We start from the raw sequence: 21,877 nt of genomic DNA, 5'->3' as shown, positions 1-21,877 counted from the left end.
GGTCCTTGGTGATGGTGATGGTGGTTATGCTGGTGGTGGATCTTGTGGTTGCTCCCTGTTTAGTCTTAGTCGGATTAGAGCCCTTGTTTTGGTTAGCAAATCGGCTGATGACGATGTCTATGCCGATTCACATTCAGATTCGTATTCGATTGGATTCCAGCTCTGTTTGCTGTGCGTTGAGTTGGTCCAATCAGTTCGAGACGCACATTCGCCTGCAATCAAATCAAGGCACAAAAACATTTTCTGCTGTCATATGCAAAACGCCAACGATGCTACAAAATGCACCTGACTCAGTGGGTTGGATGATGGGTGGTAGCTGGGTGGCTGGAACTTTATCTAAAATGCTTACGCTTGAGAAGCTTTCAATCGAATGCGGCATAAATATTTATGTGCCCCGATGTGGCAATATTTTCCGCAGCTGAATCATACACACAATTCAAACAATCGTACAACACGCAAACGGAACTCGCAACAGTTGCCAAGTGTTGCACGTGGTTGCTGGATAGCCATAATGTCAAGAGCTCTTCAAGTGGGCCAGAAGGGTCGGCAGGAAGTCGGAACAGGAACTCCCACTGTAGACCCTTCAACTTTACAGGGTATATACATATAGTGAATGAGAGCTTAAGAGAACTTTAATTGCGTTTTAGTTTCAAGAGTTTTTCCTTTTCTTATTTTAATAATAATTACATTTTAATTTTAATATATAAAAATATTTTTGGGAACTTTACGTTAGTATCAAAACAAGTCAGTTATATTTTGTTTAGTAATAATAAAAACATTTATAGTTATATTTACATCAAGTCGATATCTCAACCTCTTTATACTCAGGCTTCTAAAGGTATGGGCATTTCTTAAATATTTTGTGTAATTCTATATTCTACTACTCCCTTTCCTTTCAAAAGCTCCTAAGGGGTAAAATCCATTCCCAGTGACACTTGTAAAACATATTCATAAGAAAAACATGCAACATTTGGCACATTCTACGGTTTGGGGCGGATGTGCAGCGTATGCTCAGCGAAGTTGCACAAATGAAGCGACCACCAAGTCACCACCACCCAACACCGTCATTACCACCAGTTGCCACCAACCCGGAGAACAGAGTACGGAGTACATAGAACTGGGATGACCCGCATTTAAAGTCGCTCAATACGTTTTCTGGTGCCATAAATGGTGACCCTGCCCAAAAAACCCGAACCTGTTTCCCTGCCTGCCTGTCTGTCCAATTGACAGGGCGGTGGAATCGGCTTGCAAAATCAGATCTAATCAGCTTGGAATGTAGAGTGCATAGTGGATCTAGTTCCAATTGCCGGAAGACCTACGACCCACTGTGAGCGGTACGAAAACGATGAAAACTACCCTTTAATGAAGGGTCGCTAGTTATCCTGGGCAGCAGCGAAATCACGCTCGCGCTGAGCAAACATCTGTGCGATTTCGACAATGGTAACAAGGACCTTCGGCGAGGTCCTTCGCCCAGCCCCGTTCGGCGTTTAAAAAGTGTTTAGTTTATGGTCCATTGATGGCTTTGTTAACTCGCCGAACAGTGCACTCCCAATCGCAACCACTCCACGGCAGTAAAGCCCAAAAACAAAAATCGCAACCCCGTCCGCAGGACACCTTACGTTTTTCGACGTTTACGATCTGTCCGGGGCGTTTGTCCGGGGAGGAGAGGGGAGGGGGTTACTCCGTCTGGCTTTAATTATGCTGAAAACCACAAAATGCTGTTAGTGCAGCATTTTTCGATTCCAATTTGGGTAGAAATGCTGACATATGCGCGTTGAAATGCGCTGCGCCGCGGGATTCTCGAGTTCCCAAGTTGCGATTTACGTGTTCCCGGTTTCCAGTTCCCCCGAGTATCCTTCGCTCTTTGACTCTCTGATTGGAACTGGTCCATAGCTGGGTGATAACCATCGCCGGCTGGTGCCACACAGCTCTATAGCCCAGACAGACTGACAAGTGAGTTGTCGATCTAATGTGGCATCAGCATATGCTGGTCCCTTTGGGCATATATACCCAGCCAGCCGTGCTTCGATCAGTTGCGGCTGCCACTAAATTCCCCATTGACTTTGCTTTAGATTGATCTATTTTCTGAGTTTATTCAAGGACCAGTTGCAATGCCATTAATGAGATAGGCATCTTTGAAAGATCTTCATTTAGATCGGTCATCGCGAACCCTTAGGAATATTGTTGTTGAGCTTTGCACCTCAAATCTGTGCTACAGAATTTTAGGTTAGGTGTTTTAAGACTGATTAAATGTCTTCTTTATTTTTTTATATATTCTTGTTTTAAATCAGCATTATCTTTCTATAAATTCAGTGGTCTTTCTCCTTAGATTAACACCCATTAATCTTCGTTATTTATTCTTCAAGCTGCAAAAATGGTTTTAAGCTATTAACCATAGAAGTATGGTCTAGACCACCTATAGTATTTGCTCTTTTACATATTTTTAAGACACTGACAGCAGCCTCCTTCAACGTTTTTCTTTGCTCCAAAAATAATCTATAATTTTTGTGCTCATCGAATTTTCATAACATTAGTTTTTCCTGCCGCCAATTCGACGGCATTATCATATGTAATGACTTCGTTTCTTTGATTTCGTTTGCCTGCGCTTCGAGTTCAAACACTTTGAACAAATATTTTACTTTGCTCAGCATTTTTTTTTTCATTTTATATTTGGCCCGTACCCAAGCGAAGAGCCACCTTCAATTTGCTGTTGATTTTCAAAATCGAATCTTGAATTAATCATGTGGAATAAATTTACTCTACATTTACTCTAGAAGTCTGCCTTGAACGAGAAATAATTGTGGAGCGATGTAAAAGGAATAGAAATGCTATCAACATTTCGATATTTCTGCAGCGGCTAATTGAATTAAAATTGCAATTTCATTTTCAGCGATTGCTTCATGCGTATAAATAACATTCGTATTCCAATCGAATGCGAGAAACCAAAATCGAATGCGAATGCGAAAAACAGCGAAATTTATGACAGGCAGGCAAGATTTACGCTTGTGGCTTCAGTTTCAGACGCAGAGTTCAATAACTTTTCGGGGTGGATTAGAGCATAATTCCATTGTCATGGTAATTTATGAGCTTAGTTTCCATTGTTGTCACTTGTTGTTGTTGTTGTTGCAACTCATCCAGCTTTGCAGATTTTTGCAACATTAGCGCGGAATTATGGCATCCATTACGAAGGATTCTCGCATATGTGCTTGGCTCCCATAAAAGCATTCGAACATTGCTCATATGTCGAAATGTTGATGCTGCAAATGGACCGCGGCAATTACATTAAGCGTTTCGCAAAATCGTCTCTTAAAAGTCCTTTTAAACTGGGTCACACTTTTCAATTGGGTGCTAAGTGGTTGATTCGTTTTTGGTAGCAAATCCATTCCATTGCCATTGCCTGCTTAGTGGTTACCGATTACATATGCGCATATTTTAATAGAGCACAGTTTTTCCCACATGGGGTTGCTTCGAAGTTGGTCGGAAGTAAATGTAAGGGTAAGACTGGAGTTTAATTTGTGGTGTAGATCTAATGAACAAATGAGTTGAGGAGGCACCAGTTGGGTTATGGTTTAGATTTTATTGTATATGTACATATATTTCCATTTTCAGATATATGTTACCAGTTACTAGTTATTATTGAAATGATTGATAAAGTGTTTCTTGACGGCCGCTCTGTTTGCCTTTCTGTTTCCACTCCCAACGAGTTCATCTACAATTAAAGCTCCTCCATTCAGCTGCTTAAACTTGGCAGTTGTACGTTTCCTGACGTAGTCCACCACCTCCTGGGCTTCCAACTGGGCACCCGGTTTCTTGACCACTGAGGCAGCTGCCTCATCTCCATTCACTGGATCCCAAATGCCGAACACACAAGCCTCCAGCACATTTGGCATCTCAGCGATGACATTCTCTATCTCACTGGGATAGTACATGATGTTCTGAAACTTCAGCATATCCTTTAGGCGATCGATGACGAATATATATCCATCCTCATCCACGTAGCCCAGGTCACCAGTATGAATCCAGTTCTCAGAGTCTTGAATTTTCCGGCTTTCATCGGGATCTTGGTAGTAACCAGACCACTTTTGGTCATTGTTAAAGCAGATCTCTCCCTGGACATTGGGTCCTAGAGCTCCACCCTGCTCGTCTATTACCTTAACTTTAATACCCCTGGCCGGACGACCCACTGAATTGGGTTTCCCATCGAAGTTCAAGTTTACACTTCCAGCTGAGTTCAGCTCAGTTAGGCCGTAGCAAAAGTGTAGGCAATCGTGGCTCAGATGGCTGCGAATTCTGCGCTGTGCTTCTAGAGAAGAGCTGGATCCGCCATAGAACAGGTATTTTAAGGAAGAAAGATCAGCCGATTGAAGCTCTGGGCTGTTGGCAAACATGGCTAGGTATGAGCTACTTAAGAGCACCAAAGAGATCTTGTACTTCGCTATAGCCCTACATAAAAGCCCGGGATCGAAGTCACAGTCCGCAATAATGCTGGTGGTACTGAACACGCCAGTGGAAATGGCCATCAAAAGACCCGATAACCAGTCCAAGGTGCTTGATGTATACTGAACAATGGAGCTGTTTAGTCCCCTGGAATAAAGTCGCTCAAAAAGAATGCAATGAAGATAGACTACTATATTTACATGTACTCCACGATAATCTTGTGACTGTTGCTGATGGTAACTGCCTTTGGAAAGCCCGAGGTGCCGGATGAACTGAGTATGGCCAGGGTTTGATCTGTGCCATCTTTCAGACGCACTGGCTGGAAGTTCTGCTTCACGGACGTGGTGAGAATATCCTGGATCCTTACTGAACCCACAGGATGATTCCGCATGGTGACTATCGTTACCTGGAGATCTTTGGTGGCCGCTTGCACCTTTTCATACTCATCGCCATCGCAGAAGATCAAGCGCGGTTTTGTGATTCCAAAAAGCTTACTAATGCATGACTCTTCGTAGGCATTGTGAAGGGCGTGGAAGGGGGTTCCGTTGAAGAAACATGCATATGCCACAGCCGATAAGTGAGTCGTGTGTCTGCCCATCACGCCCACTATATCATCCTGCCCCAAACCCATATCCCTCATATAACTTGCCACTCGCATCGCATTCATGTGTAGTTCCTCGCGGGTCAGTACGGTGTCCTCTGTGATCGAGATCTGCAAGTTGAATACAAGTAAAAGTATATATCTGGTTTTGGATGATGGAACTACTAACCTGGGCAATGAGTTTCGGATGGCACTCCATTTCCCGAAAGATGATCTCTCCGATGGACAAATCCGGCGAAAATGAGCTCCGTGTTTCGCGTCCACTCCAGATCTTGAGGTTTTCATCATAATTCACTTCACTCATTATAGGATATAAAGAATATATCAGAAGTTTACAGATAAACCATGTGGTTATAACCCCAAGCACTCTATTCAATAGCTACAGATCAGCTGTACGAAATATTTGTAGTCGGTATAAGTTTTGGTATTATTTTATTCACCAACTGAGCAAAAAAGAGCAAGATGGCGCATCTCTAAAAAAGCTTACCTTACATACAACAAACTACCATTTTAGAAACAGTGTTTTTTCCATTTTTATTGTACTTTATTTGTTATTATTTTTTTTAAGAAACAACAACAATATTTCAATATTGTAACATTTTTTAGATCGAATTCTTCTGCATAATTCTTAAAAACTCAGCTTTTGTGGCGGCTCTGTTTGCCTTCCTATTACCACTCTGAATAATCTGATCCACAATCAAAGCTCCTCCGTTCAACTGCTTGAACTTGGCATGTATACGCTTCCTCACAAACTCCACAACATCTTGTGCCTCCAGTTGGGTTCCTGGTTTCTTGACCACTGAAGCTGCCGCCTTGTCTCCATTCACTGGATCCCAAATGCCAAAGACACAGGCCTCCACAACATTTGGCATTTCAGCGATGACACTTTCAATCTCGCTGGGATAATACATGATGGTCTGATACTTGAGCATATCTTTTAAACGATCGATAAGGAACAGATAGCCATCCTCGTCCATGTAGCCCAGGTCCCCGGTGTGAAACCAGTTCTCGGAGTCCTGCATCTTCTTGGTTTCCTCGGGATTCTTGTAGTAACCAGACCACTTTTGACCATTATTGAAGCACACCTCTCCCACGACATTGGGTCCTTGTGCCTCGCCCAACTCGTTGACTATCTTAATTTTAATGCCTCTCACTGGGCGACCCACTGAGTTGGGTTTCTCATCGAAGTTGAAGTTCAGACATCCGGTGCTGTTCAACTCGGTTATTGTATAGCTGAAATTTACACACTCATTGCTAAGACGGCTGCGAATCTTGTTCTGAGTTTCCAGCGAGCAGTTTGATCCGCCGTAGAAGAAATACTTTACAGATGATAAATCCGCTGAATAGAATTCCGAGCAGTTGGACAGCATGGCCAATTGCGAGGAACTTACGAACACCATCGATATTTTGTACTTCTCAATTAGGCCACACAAAGTGGCAGGTTCAAAGTCACAGTCCTCGATTATACTGGTCAAGCTAAACACGGCTGCATTAACAGTCATAATGATTCCGGATGCCCAGTCTAAAGTGTTTGGGTTATACTGAACAATCGAGCTATCCACGGGGCTATAAAATATCAATTAGATTAGCTAGGGTGAACATAAAGAAGTTAGTTATATTTACAGAAAGCTCCCAATAATCTGATGACTATTGCTAACGGTGACTGGCTTTGGAAGGCCTGAAGTGCCCGAAGAACTCAAAATGGCCAGTATTTGATCAGTGCCATCTTTTAGACGCACTGGCCGGAAGTTCGACTCCACGGGCGTGTTTAAAATATCCTGGATACTCAGCGATCCTGTTGGGTGATTACGCATGGTTACTATTTGTACCTGAAGCTCCTTGGTGGCAGCTTGAACTTTTTCAAACTCATCTCCATCGCAGAAGATCAAACGTGGTTTGGTTATGGCGAACAGTCGCTCGATGGCAGATTCTTCGTATTGAGTGTGTAGTGCATGATACGGAGTTCCATTAAAGAAACAGGCATAGGCCAGAGCCGTCAAGTGGGTGGTCAACCTGCCAATGATGCCCACAAAGTCACCTTGTTGCAGGCCCAGTTTACGCATATAAGTGGCCACCTTCATTGAGTTTGTATGGATATCTTGCCAGGTGAGCACAGTGTTTTCCGTAACTGATATCTAAGGAACAACCCAAGCTAATTAAGATTTTATTTTTGAAAATATTATTATTGAAATACCTGTGCGGTGAGCTTGGGATTACGCTCCATTTGCTGAAAGGTAATCTCTCCGATGGACAAATCTGGGGAGAACAAACTCCGCTTCTCGCCACCACTCCAGATCTTCAACTTCTCATCATAGGTGTTTTCTGTCTTGAAGGGAGATTTTCCCGCTTGCAGTACAACCATTTTGTTAAAACTTTAATTTCTATATCTCTCCTTGCATCTAAATTCCTTGATGCTCACTCTTTATCATAAAAGCGAACGAGATAAGCGTAGGTAATCGAATTTAAAGCTTTAAGTAAGGTCTCACCATTATCAACTATTTTATCGGTATTTCAATTAAATAAGAAAGAGATACTAAAAGCCTTGTGCACTTCTCATAAGTGAATTTATTTCATCTTCCAATCAATTTTTCCCTCACTGTTGCTATACTAATCAAATTCACTACTTATGTTTACTTAAGCAATGATTAATTGCCAAGACTGCTTACATGAACGCTGATAAGCGGATTTTTTGGGTTCTATCATATAGAAAAATACTCAAAAAGATGGTCAGCTGTCTTAAATGGCCACCACCATCGCCATCGCCAGCAAAAGATTATGATAATGGGCAGCCGTCATGGAGAGGATTATGGGTTTGGGAAAACAAGTGGATTAAGGGGTTGACAATTGGGGGAATGTTTGTGTGCTGTCAGGAACTTGGCTTTTGCGCTTTGCATTTGTCCTTACGATTATGAGCGACATGGATGGATCGGAATCGAAATCGTTCAGTTCTGCCCCTTTGCCATTATGATGCGTTATTTTGAGTGAGCCTGTTTACCCCGCAAACAAAGCAAACTAATAAGTAAAATGTGTTTTTCAAACATTGATTCCGTCCAGTGCGTAGTGGGTGGTGTTTTTGGAACACCCACACTCACACACACACACACACCCTTTTCGAGTCGACAACATTTGTCATACGGCCAAGACAGCCTCAACAGTTGTTGGCGATTATCATTTTGACAGTTGCTTCTCGCTTCGCTTTTGTTTCAGTTCCCTTGGCTGCGTTTTTGGGCCTTGATTTATGCATTTTTAAGCGGTTCACTTATTGTTTCGGCGCACAAATATGGCCAAGTATCTTTGGAGTATCTCCTGCGAGATACAAGCCCATGGGCAGCAGCCCTTGCCGCGTAATTTGTTGATTTATTGCACGGCTGCCACTGCAGGCATCTTCATTAAGCAGCACTAGCTTCCGTTTTTTATCCGGCCACACCCCCTTGCAGCGCCCACAATTCGTCTCATTATCATTATTTTCCTGGCGGCAGCAGTGTCCTTAGCCTCGTTTGTCATGCTCGGTGCGTCTGCTTAAGTTTTTCGCACGCTCCAACGCCTCGGCTTCCTTGGCGCAGTCTTCAAGATGTGGAAATTGAATTGAAAACGTGCTGAAGCGTTAAATGCTCTTGTGTCAACTGCTGCCCATACCCCCCCAAACCTCCTCGCCCCCAAATCTTCCGCTGTCCATCACATTTCGTCCTGTGTGGGTGTGTGTATGTGTGTGTGTTTGTGGCGACATATGAGAATTTGTAACCTCAGCACAAGCTGGTCCGAAGTTGCGGCTCTGCCCCGCCCCCGCCCCTCAAAAAGTTGCCGGCCAAGTGGCAAGCAAGCGTCGCATAATTAATTCTAAATTGCAACCGCAAAGGATTGCCAAGTTTGGGTGGCCACAACTTATCCTACATTCTGCGTAGTGTGTGGCTTAAGGTCTTACCGAAAATCTGCTTTTCTATATTATGATACGTTTCACAGATACGTTACTTTTTGGGAGCAAAATATTCTTATTTACCCAATTGTTTATAGTTATTTATGTATGATCAAAAATTTTATTTTCTATTTAAAGTATAAAAGAAATTATATCTTAAAAGTATGCTATATAATTTTTTTTAATTAGTTCCACTACTGCCCGCAATTCGTAGTGGCGTCTTTTTTATTTTGTACTAAAAACGTACTGGCGACATCTATCGAGTACTGTGTGAACTTGTGGCGCCATCTTTTAGTCGCACTGAGTTTCATGGCTATTAGTCTATGTCAGCCAGAAACTTCTTCAGCAAAGAAATGCAGCCAAGTCAGTAGTCCAGCTGTCTGACGCGTCTGGCTAGGAAACAAATAGTTGAGGTTCAATACCAACAATGGTCTCCTCAAATTTTTTATTAGTTTTGCCTTAAAATAAAACATTGTTTTATCTTAAACTTCATTTTTGTGAATTCCATATGGACCCTTAAAAGCAGCTTATGCTAAATAACTTTTAGCAAAGTCAAAGATTCGTGATTAGCTACTCTTAAAATACCGAAATTATGAATGAACAAAAGATTTGAAATCTGCGAAACAATTTAAAACTTTTAGCATTAAATCTATTAGCTTCTTCTTGTGCTCGCTGAATATACATTGATATTGTTTTCGATTCTGCGCCAGCTGCAAGGAAATTCCCACATACATATGGATATCAACCTGTCTTTATGGCAACTTCGGTGTTTATGTTGCTGGCGGGATGCGAAAATGTCGCCAAAGGATGAGGACACGGACTGCGGGACTGGGACAAGGCGACCGGAAACGAATAGACAAAATGCAAACTTTATTTTTAGTAGTTTTTGGCGCCGCGGTTCCTGTAAGTTGGCTACAACTACACAGACATTCGCACAAACGCAGCATCGCCTGTTATCCATGATAATGATGATGATGTTGTATCCTTGCCGCCGGTCGACAGTTTCTGTGATTTTTCTCTGCACTTTGGCTATGCTGGCTATGCATTTTTATGTGGCTACAAAGAATGTATGGCATGGCTAAATGGAAGTGTCTTGGCAAAAATATTTGCATCTGCCTCGGCGCACAAATTTGCGTATTTATGAAAAGAACAGATTGAAATTGGTGCTCCTGCCATCTCTTCGCCATCTTCTATCGTTGTCACTTGTCATGTTCTTGTCGCTTTTAAATTGAATTTTCAGTGCAGTTTGTGGCGCAATTAAAGCGGTCACATTGCTTAGTGGTTCCTCTGCTTTACGAGCTGTCCTGTAAATATGCCGTAAATATACTTGGCTCACAGCCAGCCGGGCGACGATGTCCTGCGAATTGTCCTTTGGCTGCCCGCCACTGGTCACTGCGCCATGACCGCCGCTCTTCACTCTTCGCTCTTCGAATGGGAATTGCAAAAGCCTGTCAACGGCTCGCTGAATAGATTGCATTGTCTGCCAAGTATACATATGCACATAGATGCAGTAAAATGTCCTTTTTGCGTGCTGCGTGGGTGGGGTCCTTTCAACGCTTTTTGTCAGCAGTAGCACATGTCTTTGGAGTTCACTGACTTGGAAAATGAGCAGCGACACGGCGGCCTCAGTTAGGTAAATGTGGTTCTATATGCAAGTTACTGCATCACAATGCAAGGGAAATTGATTCAGTAATGCAGTAATATATTGCCAAGCAATCAAGCAGATAATCAACTAAGGAACTATGGTAAAAAGGAATCTGCGTAAGGACATAAAACGCTATGAAGTTATGCAGGTTATCTGCGGGTGGAAATGAAAAGCTGTGAAGTTATTTAGGTTCCAGCCAAGATCTGATTATTTTTAAATACATCTTAATTTTTCTAAACTTCCCTTTTCCATCTTCCGTTTAATCACTCCCTTCAAACAATTTGACAAACAACCTGGCTGACCAAATTTGTAAAAACCCATGACCGCCCCATTGACCAGCTCTCGCATCGTCTTAACCTGGCCCAAAAGTAATATCGAATATATACCTTTCATCCTGGCCCCTTCACTCCTTCTCCCCTTGTCCCCCCGCCTCCTGCCCATCAAGTGGGCGTGCCCTGGGCGGGCCATAAACAACCTCTCACGGCCTCTGCTCCGCGTCGGTTCCCAGTAAGCAACAATCCGCGGCTAATCGCCAGGCTACTACCACTTGAAGAAGCTGCCGCCGCCGCCAATGGTTGGCTGATGCTGAAGCTGGTGGGGATGGTGGTGATGCTGGTGATGATGATGGTGATGATGGTCGGAAACAAAGTCAGAGGTTAAGCACGTGCGCATCACTGTGGGCATAGGGCATCGAGCACTGGACATGGGCATGGGTATCCTGGTCATCATCTTCAGTTCCTTGGCTTGCCGGCTACTTGGCTCCTTGGCTGCTTGGATGCTTGAGCGTTACCGCCTCCTCTCGCTGCTTTATGAGCTGCTCCTTCTCGTTCGTTTTGGCTCCGCTTTGGGCCAATTATAACCTTGGCCTGCTGCCGCCATATCTCACATTTTTTAGTACGTGGCCGGGTCGGCAATGATGAAGATGATCATTTCTTTTGCTCTGGCTCTTGCTCAGACTTTGGCTCTTTGGCTGTGACTTTGGCTGGGGGTATCTGGATCTGGAGTCTGGTCTGGGCCGAAAAAGCGTTGGCCTGGCGCTTGGCAAAATTTATAAACGCGCACAGCGAACACCTCGCCACACGTTGGGGCGTCTCTACTTCGATGTTGGCCCTCCTTTAACCCGCTTGGGCCAACTTCTTGGCTTCTTGGCCAACTCAACGACCTGGTAATTTATGATTAATGTTGGGCAGCCGCTGTCGTCGAAGATGTTGTTGTTGTTGCTGCTGTTGTTGTTGTTGTTGTTGCTGTTGTTGTTGTTGCAGTTATTGTTATTGTTATTGCTTTTTGGGGCTAAATCAGAGCGTACCATTTTGGGCAACCCTCCCGTTGTGTCTTATTACAATTGGGCGATTGGCATGCCAGCAAGTTACCTGCATGCAAGTCAACACTTAAAAAAAGGATCAATAACATTTAATTTCAAATAAAAAATATGGTTTAAATTAAATTTATTAAACCAAGCGGATAAGAATACTTCTTCCATGTATGTATGTGGCTCTTTAGTTAAGTAAATATACTAGTAAGAAAGCTTTTAAATTATAGGAAGCTTCCCCCTTTTGAATGTAGTTCTTATTTTGCAAATGTAGTTCCCAGTGTATTTGTGGGCGGCAGGAGCAGCTACCCAGAGGTGAACTCATGTCAACGCTTGGCTGAGTTCGCTGGCCATTTCAGTTGTATTTCTTATACCACTTCTTTTTTTTCTTTTTTTGGTTTTAAAGGCCGGGTTGGGGGATGGATAAAATGCACTTCCTGCTGGCGGCCACGTCGGTGCCGAGGAGCTTAATTAAAGAGCGGCGGTGCTCATTTGACTGGGCCCGAGAGGCTTCCTGGAAATCAAAGAAACAAACTCGCTAAATATTTCAGTTAACGCTTTGGTGGTCTTGGCCTATAATTTGCTGCTGTTGCTGCTTCTGCTGCTGCTGGGATAGACATCATTCGCATCTGATGCGGACGCTGACGGGTTTTGTATAAACAAGTCGAAGTCAGCTCTCAATCATAAATGAATCATGCGCAAATTATATGGCCAAGACTGGACGGCGAATCAGATCGGTGATCTGGAGTCCGAACGGATGGATATATGGATGCTGGGACAGATGGCAGGACACGCAGATCGCAGATCGCAACTTGCTGGCGCTGCTTAATAAACAATCATCAGCAACAACAACATTGGCAGTGGGATCAAGTTGAAGTTGAAGTTAAAGTTGAAGATGAAGATGAGTGGTTGGTTAACAACAACGCCAACGCCAACGGACACATCGGCCATGTGATAATGATGATTTCACAACCAATTAAGCGTTGAAAGCCAAACACCGCCAGCAGAAATTTGAGGTTAATCCTTTAGCTGCTGCAATTTTCGGGGCCAGCGAAACGTGAGCAGCACCATGGAACACCATGGAACACAACCAGCACCATCTACACACCGCACCGATGAAGATCTGAGATGGCGTTGGAGATGGAGTTGGAGATGGCGTTGATGTTGATGCAGGCGGCTTCAATCAGCAGAAACTGCGGCGTCTGTCGGCTTGTTAAGTGGAGTGTTGGAGTTTGTCGGGTCGGCAAACGCCACGGGAAATTATGGTGGCCAAACTTCCCAGACCGCAACTAATTTAACCAAAGTGCGAATTGGAGGAGTCGTCGTCGTCGTCGTCGTCGTCGTCGACGTCGTCGTCGCAATCGGAATCGCAGCGAGCTGTTGCACAGTCGCATTCGCAGTTGGAGCTGATGTTGAGCCGAAAGCGAAGCGAAATGGCCAGAAAAAACCAAAAACAGACCGCAACAAAGCAGCCGCGAATCTGAGGATGTGGATGGGGATGTGGATGTGGGACCTGGGATCTGAGACCTAAAACCTGGTACCTCTCCCCTTGCTACCCGATCTTGTTAGGAGGCCCTGAGAATTATGAGCGTCTGCCCGAGCTGCGAATTTGTGAAGCGTGATGAGCGCATGGCTCTGGGATCTTGGAATCTGACTTGGTACTTGGTGGTATCTGGGAGCCCAGCTGGCAGAGGGACAACAGGCGGATGTGATACTAGCCAGGCTTTACTGTATGCACTGCAACACGCGATCTTCACGTTGGCCAGCAGCAAACAGGCAGCACTCGAAATTAACTCATAAAATATACATTATCATAGCTGAAACCGCGTCTCTTGCTGTGACTGCCGCACTGCGGACTGTTTCATGTTGTGTCTGCCTGCAGTCTGGTTATAAGTCTGCAGTTCTGGCTGGGATCTGCACTTGGATCGACTGGTAGCTGTTAGCTGTGCATGGGAGCTGGGAGCTGGGAGCTGGAAGCATGTCGTGTTCTAGTCTGCCTTTTTGGCGCATTCGTGTGGCACCTGTCGCTGCCACCGCTGATTGGCCCCGACCAGCACCGATCATCATCAGCTGGTGGCACTCGTACTGGCATTGGCACAGGTACTGGTACTGCTACAACTATGTACCTACTGCCTTGCCAATTGCCTTAACAGATTTGTGTGCAATTAGCCGGGCAGTCGCCATGGGAGCACCGCATCTGCTACCCTCGCCAGGGTGAAGACACGAAGGGCAGGAACAGTTGGAGTTGGAGTTGGAGACTTGGGAAGTCGGCAAATGACATGCCGGCCAAGTGCAGCCGAGCATAATGGCAAATAAAGATCGGGCGTACCGATAGTTCAGCCAGGCGGTGCCCATAAACTTGCAACTGATTTTGACGCCCCAAAAGAGCAAAAGAGGGATCCCAGGAGAAGGGGCAGCCTGAAATGGAGAGTAATGCCAGGTTTTGGGGGGAGTTGAAAGCAGCAGTCGTTGGAATTTAATTAACTCGTACTCGCTGAATGCTCAATTTTCAATTTAGAGTTACTCAGTAAAATGGATAGAGGTATAAAGGACAGACAAGCAATTTAATCTATATAATTTATGGCTTGCATGTTTTTATATTTTTCATGTGGATATTGAACTAAGGTCTTTCCAAATATTCAGAAGAAGTTTGCATTATTTTGTAGCATACTTTTCAGAAATGCGTCTTTCAGAAGCTTCGTTCGTTTCATTGAAAAAATTAATATTTCATTTGTATAAGTAGATATATTCTATCCAGATAAATTGTAATAACATTTGAATTTGAATTTACCTTTTCCCATTTATTTGGCGACTGTGGGAACCTGAACAAATTTGGCTCCCTTTTGCTTTACTCCCCCGACGACTGTCGTCCTTTGCGCTCACGTCTACGTGTAGCGCACTTATGCACAATTATGGCTTTATTGTCTAAACTTGGGCACATCTATTTAAAGCCATGCGCGGCGGCAGCAGCCAACTGCGATCGAATCCATAGAGCGTTTCATTTTCGGTTTGGCCTTTAATGCGCCGCCATCGCCATCGCCGCCTGCCCAGCTCCTGGCCATCTCGCTCCTCCAGCTTCTCTAGATCCTCCAGCTCCATCAGCTCCTCCAGTTCCTCTAGCTCCTCCATACCCACCAGCTCCTCCTGCTCCTACTCCTCCTGCCCGCCCACCAGGCACCATGCAATTCGTCCGTCTGTGTTGGCTTCATTGTTTTCTTGGCGGCCCTTCGTCATCGTCAGCAGCTCCAGTCTGCACACTGAGAAAGAAATGTGCTAAAAATGTGGGCAAAATTTTCAAATGTCAACTATTAAAACATACACTCTAATTAATTGAAGAAAAAAATCTAGGAAAAATAATCCTCGTTTTGTTGGTCTTATGAATATCCATTACTATTCTCAACTGAATTTCGAAGTTTGTTAGTTAGTAAAAGTACATCCATATGTGCACTATCATATTTCAAAGCACAATTTTAATTAAGTAAAATTTACAAGGATCTCAGAAATAGTTTGCATTTCCAATGATTTAGTTTCGAACATTATTCTGAGTGTGATCCGCTTCCCAAGGCTTTCGGTGCCTGTGATTGTTTCGGTTTCTGTTTCTGTTTCTGCAAATGCTGGCAAGTTCCAAGCTGCAGCTCCCAGTGGCAACTTCCAAGCGGCGACTCCGACTCCCGGACGAATTAACTTGTTTTGGTATAAACGGCGGCTATTTTGTAAGTTCATAAAGGATAAATTGCCAATTTTGGGATTTGAACTGGCCAACGTTTTGCGTGTCTGTCCCTGGCGCGTCTCTGCCTCTCCCCCTCCCCCTCCATTACCATTTCCATTCCCATAGCCACATAGCCACATAGCCATACCCATGCCCAAGACCCAAGACCATCGCAATACCCATACCCATACCCATATCCATCCCATCATTGGGCCTGCCCCATTCGTCGGTGCTATATTGAGTTTTCAATCTTTTGTTGACTTGATGTGGCCACCGATCGACTGGCAGTCGGAGTTCGAGTACGAGTACGATCAGTCCCCGTGTTTGCGTGGAGTCTTCAGGGAAAACTGGCAGCCAACCTTGAGTTGCTTATTTAAGGCAGTTCGTCAATTTCTGCCGTCTGAGCCGCAGTCTGAATCCCAGTTTTAGCCCGACTGCAAAGACAATGGCCGGGCCAAAAAGCCCAGCAAATCGCTAGCCACTGTGGCGGGTCAGTCTGTCCGTTGCTGTGGCGGCGCAAAATGAAACAAAACCAATTAAAAATGTTTCGTTGCACCCAAAAACGAAGATTCACTGGCCACTGGCCACTGGCTGGGCTTCTTGGGGGCGGCGGGAGGTGCAGCAGGATGAAGATTCTGCACTGAGAGAAATGCTCCCATTTGGGGTGGTGCTTACACTCAATTAACGATAATTGATTTAAGGGAAAGTTTACATAGTTACATGAATTACTATGATCACCAATTCAGTCATGATAGTCAAATGAATTACTATGATGAAATGAATTGAGCAAATATAAATAAATATGAGCAAACGAATTACTATGTTCACCAATTCAGTCTAATGATCGTTAAATGAATTATTATGATCACTAGTTCAGTCTTATGATCAGCAAATAAATTACAATGATCACCAATTCGGTTTCATAGTCAGCAAATAAATTACGATGTTCACCAATTCGGTTTCATAATCAGCAAATAAATTACTTTGATAAACAATTCGGTTTCATAATTAGCAAATGAATTACTATGATCACCAATTCATTCTTATAAACAGCAAATGAATTACTATAATCACCAATTAATTTTCAAAAGGATTAAAATGACGAAACAATTTAAATGTTCTCCTATGTAATTTTGTAAGTATTTTCAAACAAATATGAGCCATAATAATTCCTATCAGCGCTTTAATATTACTTCATTAGTTTCTTGGTTACTTTTCACAAGTTTTTCTCTCAGTGTCCGGCTGTTGCTGTGACTGTGACTGGTGCTGCGCTGGTGGCACTGCCAGCGGAGTATCTGTTTCTGTGGCCACCGAGCGCCACTGGGTGAGTTCTACGTGGAGTGGCCACTGCTGTTGATTGTCTTGCAGATATGCAAGTTCGGGCCTCGGGAGGAGTGGCAGGGCAGGGCAAGGTGGGGCAAGGTGGGGGGCAGGGAAAGGAAAGGGGTGGCTCAACGCCGGCGCACTACCTACACGGTGGCAGGCTAACAAAAAGCGACAACAACTACATTTTTTGGTCTCAGCCTGCTGGGGCAGCAACACACACACCACACACACACACACTGCAAAGTAAGAGACATTCTTCGGGGTCTCAGGTCTTCATTTTTAATGAAATTCTTAACAAGGCGCACAAAATGCAGCGACGTCGACGTCGACGGCGACCGCACCGCGTTGTCCAACTAACTAACCAAATCGCAGTCGCAGCAAGTTAAGTGAAGTGACCGCCCGCCCGCCTGCCCCTTTTTGGGGCACACAAAGGATGGTGGCCGTGTGCTGGGAGGAGGCTAAGAAACTGAAAACTGAAAACTGAAAACTGGGAGCTTGGAGCTTGGAGCTTGGGGCTTGGGGAGCTGCAATTGGGTCCGCAACGCGCATCCATGAGAAGGCGACCGCACACCGCGATTTTGGCCAACGCCGCCGCCGCTCTCATTGGAATTCATTAAAAATTCAGCAGTGTGTGTGAGTCGTCTGCCCAAAAAGCCGGTTAAAAGCCATGGCCCAGCATCCATCCAAGAACAGCACGAGAAAAACACCACACACAAAAACAAAAAAGAAAAAAAAAGAAAATAAAAATAAAAACATTGTGCATGGAATGAGAGCAGTTCGAAAAATTTACGAAATTAGTTCACAAGCTGGCGAGGATCGGGGGCAAACGGGGAGCTGGCTAACTTGGAGGCCCAGAGCATACCAGCGCCACTTTAATTTAGTCATCAGGTGATTTTTCGCGAGCTTCAAGTGAAATCTTTAACGTGACGTTGGAGATTGTTATGTGATCTCGGCTGCGAGCTGGCGATCCAGGGCAAAGGCAAAGACATCGGGAAGGATCCGGGGATTCGGTGCACCGAACCAGTGGACAGTGGAGAGTGGACATTGGGACAGGGTCTGGAATAGTCAGCGCGTGTGTGGGCAATTGGGCTTCCAGCTTGACTGTGCGGCTGATTTGCCTGGGCGATCGAGGGAAAGAAAAATGAAACTCAAGTTCTTACTTCAATATATGTGTATATAAAGAGACAATGACTTGAAGAATTTCGAGTGATTTAACGAGATTTTCTCAGAGCTTTAACGACAATTAACATATAATAGCATGGGTCACCAATCTGAAAATGGAATTCTGGAATATGGATGAACATCATTTGACCAAACCGAATTTTACATAAATATAAACCACATATTTTAAAGCACTTCTAATGGAGAAAGACTACGTACAATATTTTTTAACCAAATTAAAAGCAACCCACTTATTCAAATTCCACACTTTGTACTGTCTGCCGTTTTGCTGTCCAGTTAATACATTCCTGAGTTTAGACTCACCAAATCGCTCAGTAATTGCGCAGGCATTCGACAAATTCAAATAATTTGCAAGACAAACGTCAGAATCGGTTTATAACCCGTACGATCTTGAAGCCTGAGTCGAAGTTGGCGACATTTCTTGAGCCAGAATCCAGAATCCAGATGCCAAAGAGAGCTGGCTCGTAATGGTGGACGCCGTGCAGTCTAGAGCGTAATAACAAAGCCAGGCGACGAACTGCATCACGATGTACTCATGCTCATCCTCATCCTCATACTCAACCCCATCTCCATCCCCATCCCCATCTCCATCCCCATTGCCATCCTCTTACCAGTTCCATATTCCGCTGCCGGCTGTCTGGCATTTCAGTGGCTGAGTTTCCAAGCTGCCGAGCTGCAGACTTCCTTGGGCTGCGAATGCTTATCAACAAATACCGCAGACGGATATTTAGCCAAGTCAAGACGAGGCTTCCAGGCCTGTCAGCTTGACTAGCCACTATGCACTAGACACTATGCACTGGGCACTACTACTGGTACTGAAATATTCCAGCATAACAAGTTATTTACTATGACGAGCTTTGATTGGATCGAATTGGCCACGGCAAGCTACTTAGCTGCTGCAGGGCAGCCTTCCTCAAGGACGGGGAAAATATTGTGAACTGTTTGATTTAGGAAATGCATGGCAAAAAACCAGTAGCCGACACCTGCAATTTCAATAAACTCACAACAACTCGCGCTGGCAAACAGGTGGCAATCGGTCATGCAACTTGTGGCTCGTAGACCCGGCCAATCAGCCAAAGGCACCATCATTGCCAGCCACGTTTAATGACAAGATCAAGCTCAGTTCACTTCACTCCAACCCAACTACACTCCACTTCACTCCACTTCACTTTACTTCACTTTACTTCACTTTACTTCACTTGGGCATACTCCAAAGCCCCACACCCAAGGCTAAGCTAGAGAGTAGGATGCAGAGTCGCGAAAGTGTGCAGCAAATGTTTCCGATGTTGCTGGTGTTGCAGTTGCAGTTGCAGTCACTGCTGCTGTTGCTGTTGCTGCTGTTGCTGCTGATGATGAGAAACAAAAACCAGCTTCGGTGGGGCAGCAAACAGCCAAGATCTCTCACCTGTTGTTGCCCGAATCGCCGGCTAGCTGGCTTGTTGATGTTGCTGCTTATGTTACTGTTGCTCGTGGTGGTGGTGGTGGTAATGTTGCCATTGCTACTTCCACTACGATGTGGCTGCCTCCGTGAGTCTGGTCTCTAGGAGACCACCACCGTCTTTGTTGTGCCCATGGTCGACGCAGTGTCTGGGAAGTCGCTGTGTTCGTCTCGCCGAAGTGGCAGTCATGGGAATTATTGTTTATTGGCATTGGCCACAGTCGTTCCCCACAGTCGCAGACATCCTCTTAACCCCACTTACTTCATACCTGCACTCGTACTCATACTCATACTTGTACTCGGCTAGGCAAATAGAAAGATGACTGGCTCGACTAAGACGACGACGATGAAGACGACGTTTCTGGGACAGATTTCGTTCTGACATTTCTATTAGACAATTTGTCGTCGACTGAACAGCATCACTGCTCAGGAATTCGAGGTGAGAAGTTGGCAAATGGAAAGGGAAAGATGGGGAAAGCTAAGGAATGTTTGGGTAGCATTTTTCCTAGCTGGCTAACCAAGATGCAACAAAACTAGTTTAGATACATAGTATTCTGTTAGAATACTATTTACTTTAAAGAAATTCACATCAAACATAGATTCTTGAATTTTATAAGGATTTCATTTGAGTTTCTGTTAAATTGAAAGACCTAGAGTGTAAATTACATTACAAAAAACGAAGTTAATGAAATTAGGGCAAGTCCAACTCCTTGGCATTTGGATCCACCCTTAACAGCCGAACTGAATGCCTCCAAATTAGTCAGCACCATTGCATGTCACTTGACTTGAACCCAAAACTGCCAGCTGTGCAGTTACTCCGCCAGAAGAAGGAGTTGAAGCTCTTTCAAATTATAAAGCGGCTTTTCACAACAAGTTCGTGGCCGTCTGTGGACTAATGGGCAGGTGCATCACCTGGGCAGCTGCCACTTCGCTCACAAAAGTAGAGCTTAGCGGTCCAAAAAAAAAGAAAAAAACCAAACCACGTGGTCGAAACATTTAAGCCAGGGGGTTAACCACATGACTAACAATGCGGTTGCATTTATTTATTAACTGGCAAGTGGAAAAGCGACCTGTTCGTGGGCTATTTGTGTGTGGTCCTCGATATGGAGGCTACCTTCATTAATTAGGCAAGTTGCTCAAGCCTGTTGCTCATTTGTTGCCAACTGCGGTGACATTCTGATTGAGCAGCTCCGCTCAGGCGACTACCATTCCAGCACCTCACTTAGCACGCCCCAAAAAAAAATATACAGAAATACATCTACAGATACATTTGCAGCTAAAGATACATATACAGATACAAAGACAGATACAGATGCAGAAGCAGGTGCTACCAACCAAAAAAAAAAAAAAAGGAGAGGCAGAAAAGGAGATCCCGAAGCGAGGCAGGTCCTGCCGAAAAGAGAGGGAGCGATTGCGCCGAGCCAGACGGTTCCTTTGTGTCCTGTTGTGTTCGGTGGCAGCTGTTTTACTCTGGACAGGATCAACGACTTAGCACGTGGCGCATGTGGCGTTCCGTTCGCTTCCCCAAAAATCCTCGGTGCAAAAGGGAAGCGAACGTCACTGGCTCCTGCCAAAAACCAAAAACCAACAACCAAATAAAACCAACAACCAAAAAAAGAAACCAACAAGCAAGAAAAAAGGTCACTCGGGAAGTGTGTCCCGGCTATTGAATCCTTGTGGCAGCTGCTCCTGCTTCTTAAATATACCTATATATATATATACATATATATATTTAGATATATATACACCTATATATTTTCCCTATTTTGCCTGGCTTTGTGTGCTGCGCTCCTTCATCTTCGTTGATTTTTTTTTCGTGTTTCTGATTTCATTTACTTTGGCGAGGAGTTGTCATTATTTATTATTGTTTGGTCCTTTGTTTGGCTGCGCTTGTTTGGTCCTTTGCGCGCATTGTGCGTTTTAATTTAATTACGATTTATGTATGGAAATTTTCGGAAATAAACAAACCCCCCTTTGGGCTTGCATCGATTTTATTCAATACTGTTTGGACAGCGCCGCGATAATGAATTGGCATAATATTTTCCCAATACTTTAACGACGGGGTGGAAATTGAAAATTCGATTCGCAGTCGAAAATGAAAAAAAAAAAAACACTCGTTCACACGCAATTGCATTCAGCATCCGGATTGAGGTTGATGATGAGCTAATTGAGACATTTCATCAAATCATCTCCTCATCTCCGCTTTTCACTTATCGCTTTTCAGGGTGGGCACACATACTGCTATATATACATATATATATATATACCTATATGTAGGGATATCGCTGGGATATGGCAACATAAGATAATTCGCGTC

General features: G+C 44.3%; 3 protein-coding genes across 6 annotated transcripts in view; 1 reads left to right on the top strand and 2 right to left on the bottom strand.

Annotated features, from left to right (window-relative positions):
• The window catches only part of LOC6533122 (DNA polymerase epsilon subunit 2), an 85,122-nt gene that overhangs the window by 19,869 nt on the left and 43,376 nt on the right, over positions 1-21,877 (top strand). The gene's annotated exons all lie outside the window — the stretch shown is intronic.
• On the bottom strand, positions 3,558-5,439 carry LOC6533118 (luciferin 4-monooxygenase). Its single transcript, XM_002093808.4, has 3 exons — positions 5,208-5,439; positions 4,638-5,149; positions 3,558-4,584 (listed from the first exon to the last, which is right to left on the bottom strand). Exons 1-3 carry the CDS (start codon positions 5,340-5,342, stop codon positions 3,627-3,629), a joined length of 1,605 nt encoding a protein of 534 aa, XP_002093844.1. The 5' UTR covers positions 5,343-5,439; the 3' UTR covers positions 3,558-3,626.
• LOC6533117 (4-coumarate--CoA ligase 1) lies at positions 5,621-7,494 on the bottom strand. The gene is made up of 3 exons (XM_002093807.3): positions 7,233-7,494; positions 6,662-7,173; positions 5,621-6,604 (listed from the first exon to the last, which is right to left on the bottom strand). Exons 1-3 carry the CDS (start codon positions 7,398-7,400, stop codon positions 5,641-5,643), a joined length of 1,644 nt encoding a protein of 547 aa, XP_002093843.1. The 5' UTR covers positions 7,401-7,494; the 3' UTR covers positions 5,621-5,640.

This window comes from Drosophila yakuba, chromosome 3L, assembly GCF_016746365.2.
Source record: "Drosophila yakuba strain Tai18E2 chromosome 3L, Prin_Dyak_Tai18E2_2.1, whole genome shotgun sequence".
Taxonomy (NCBI): domain Eukaryota; kingdom Metazoa; phylum Arthropoda; class Insecta; order Diptera; family Drosophilidae; genus Drosophila; species Drosophila yakuba.
The sequence above is the reverse complement of the archived record's forward strand: the minus strand, read 5'-3'. Positions and strand labels throughout refer to the sequence as shown.

Excerpts from the sequence above, each read along its gene's own strand:
- LOC6533118 (XM_002093808.4), bottom strand. The coding sequence starts at position 5,342 with ATGAGTGAAGTGAATTATGATGAAAACCTCAAGATCTGGAGTGGACGC. Across the intron at positions 5,150-5,207 it reads ATCCGAAACTCATTGCCCAG|ATCTCGATCACAGAGGACAC; the intron begins GTTAGTAGTTCC and ends TTCAACTTGCAG. Across the intron at positions 4,585-4,637 it reads AAGATTATCGTGGAGTACAT|GGGACTAAACAGCTCCATTG; the intron begins GTAAATATAGTA and ends ACTTTATTCCAG.
- LOC6533117 (XM_002093807.3), bottom strand. The coding sequence starts at position 7,400 with ATGGTTGTACTGCAAGCGGGAAAATCTCCCTTCAAGACAGAAAACACC. Across the intron at positions 7,174-7,232 it reads ATCCCAAGCTCACCGCACAG|ATATCAGTTACGGAAAACAC; the intron begins GTATTTCAATAA and ends GTTGTTCCTTAG. Across the intron at positions 6,605-6,661 it reads CAGATTATTGGGAGCTTTCT|CCCCGTGGATAGCTCGATTG; the intron begins GTAAATATAACT and ends GATATTTTATAG.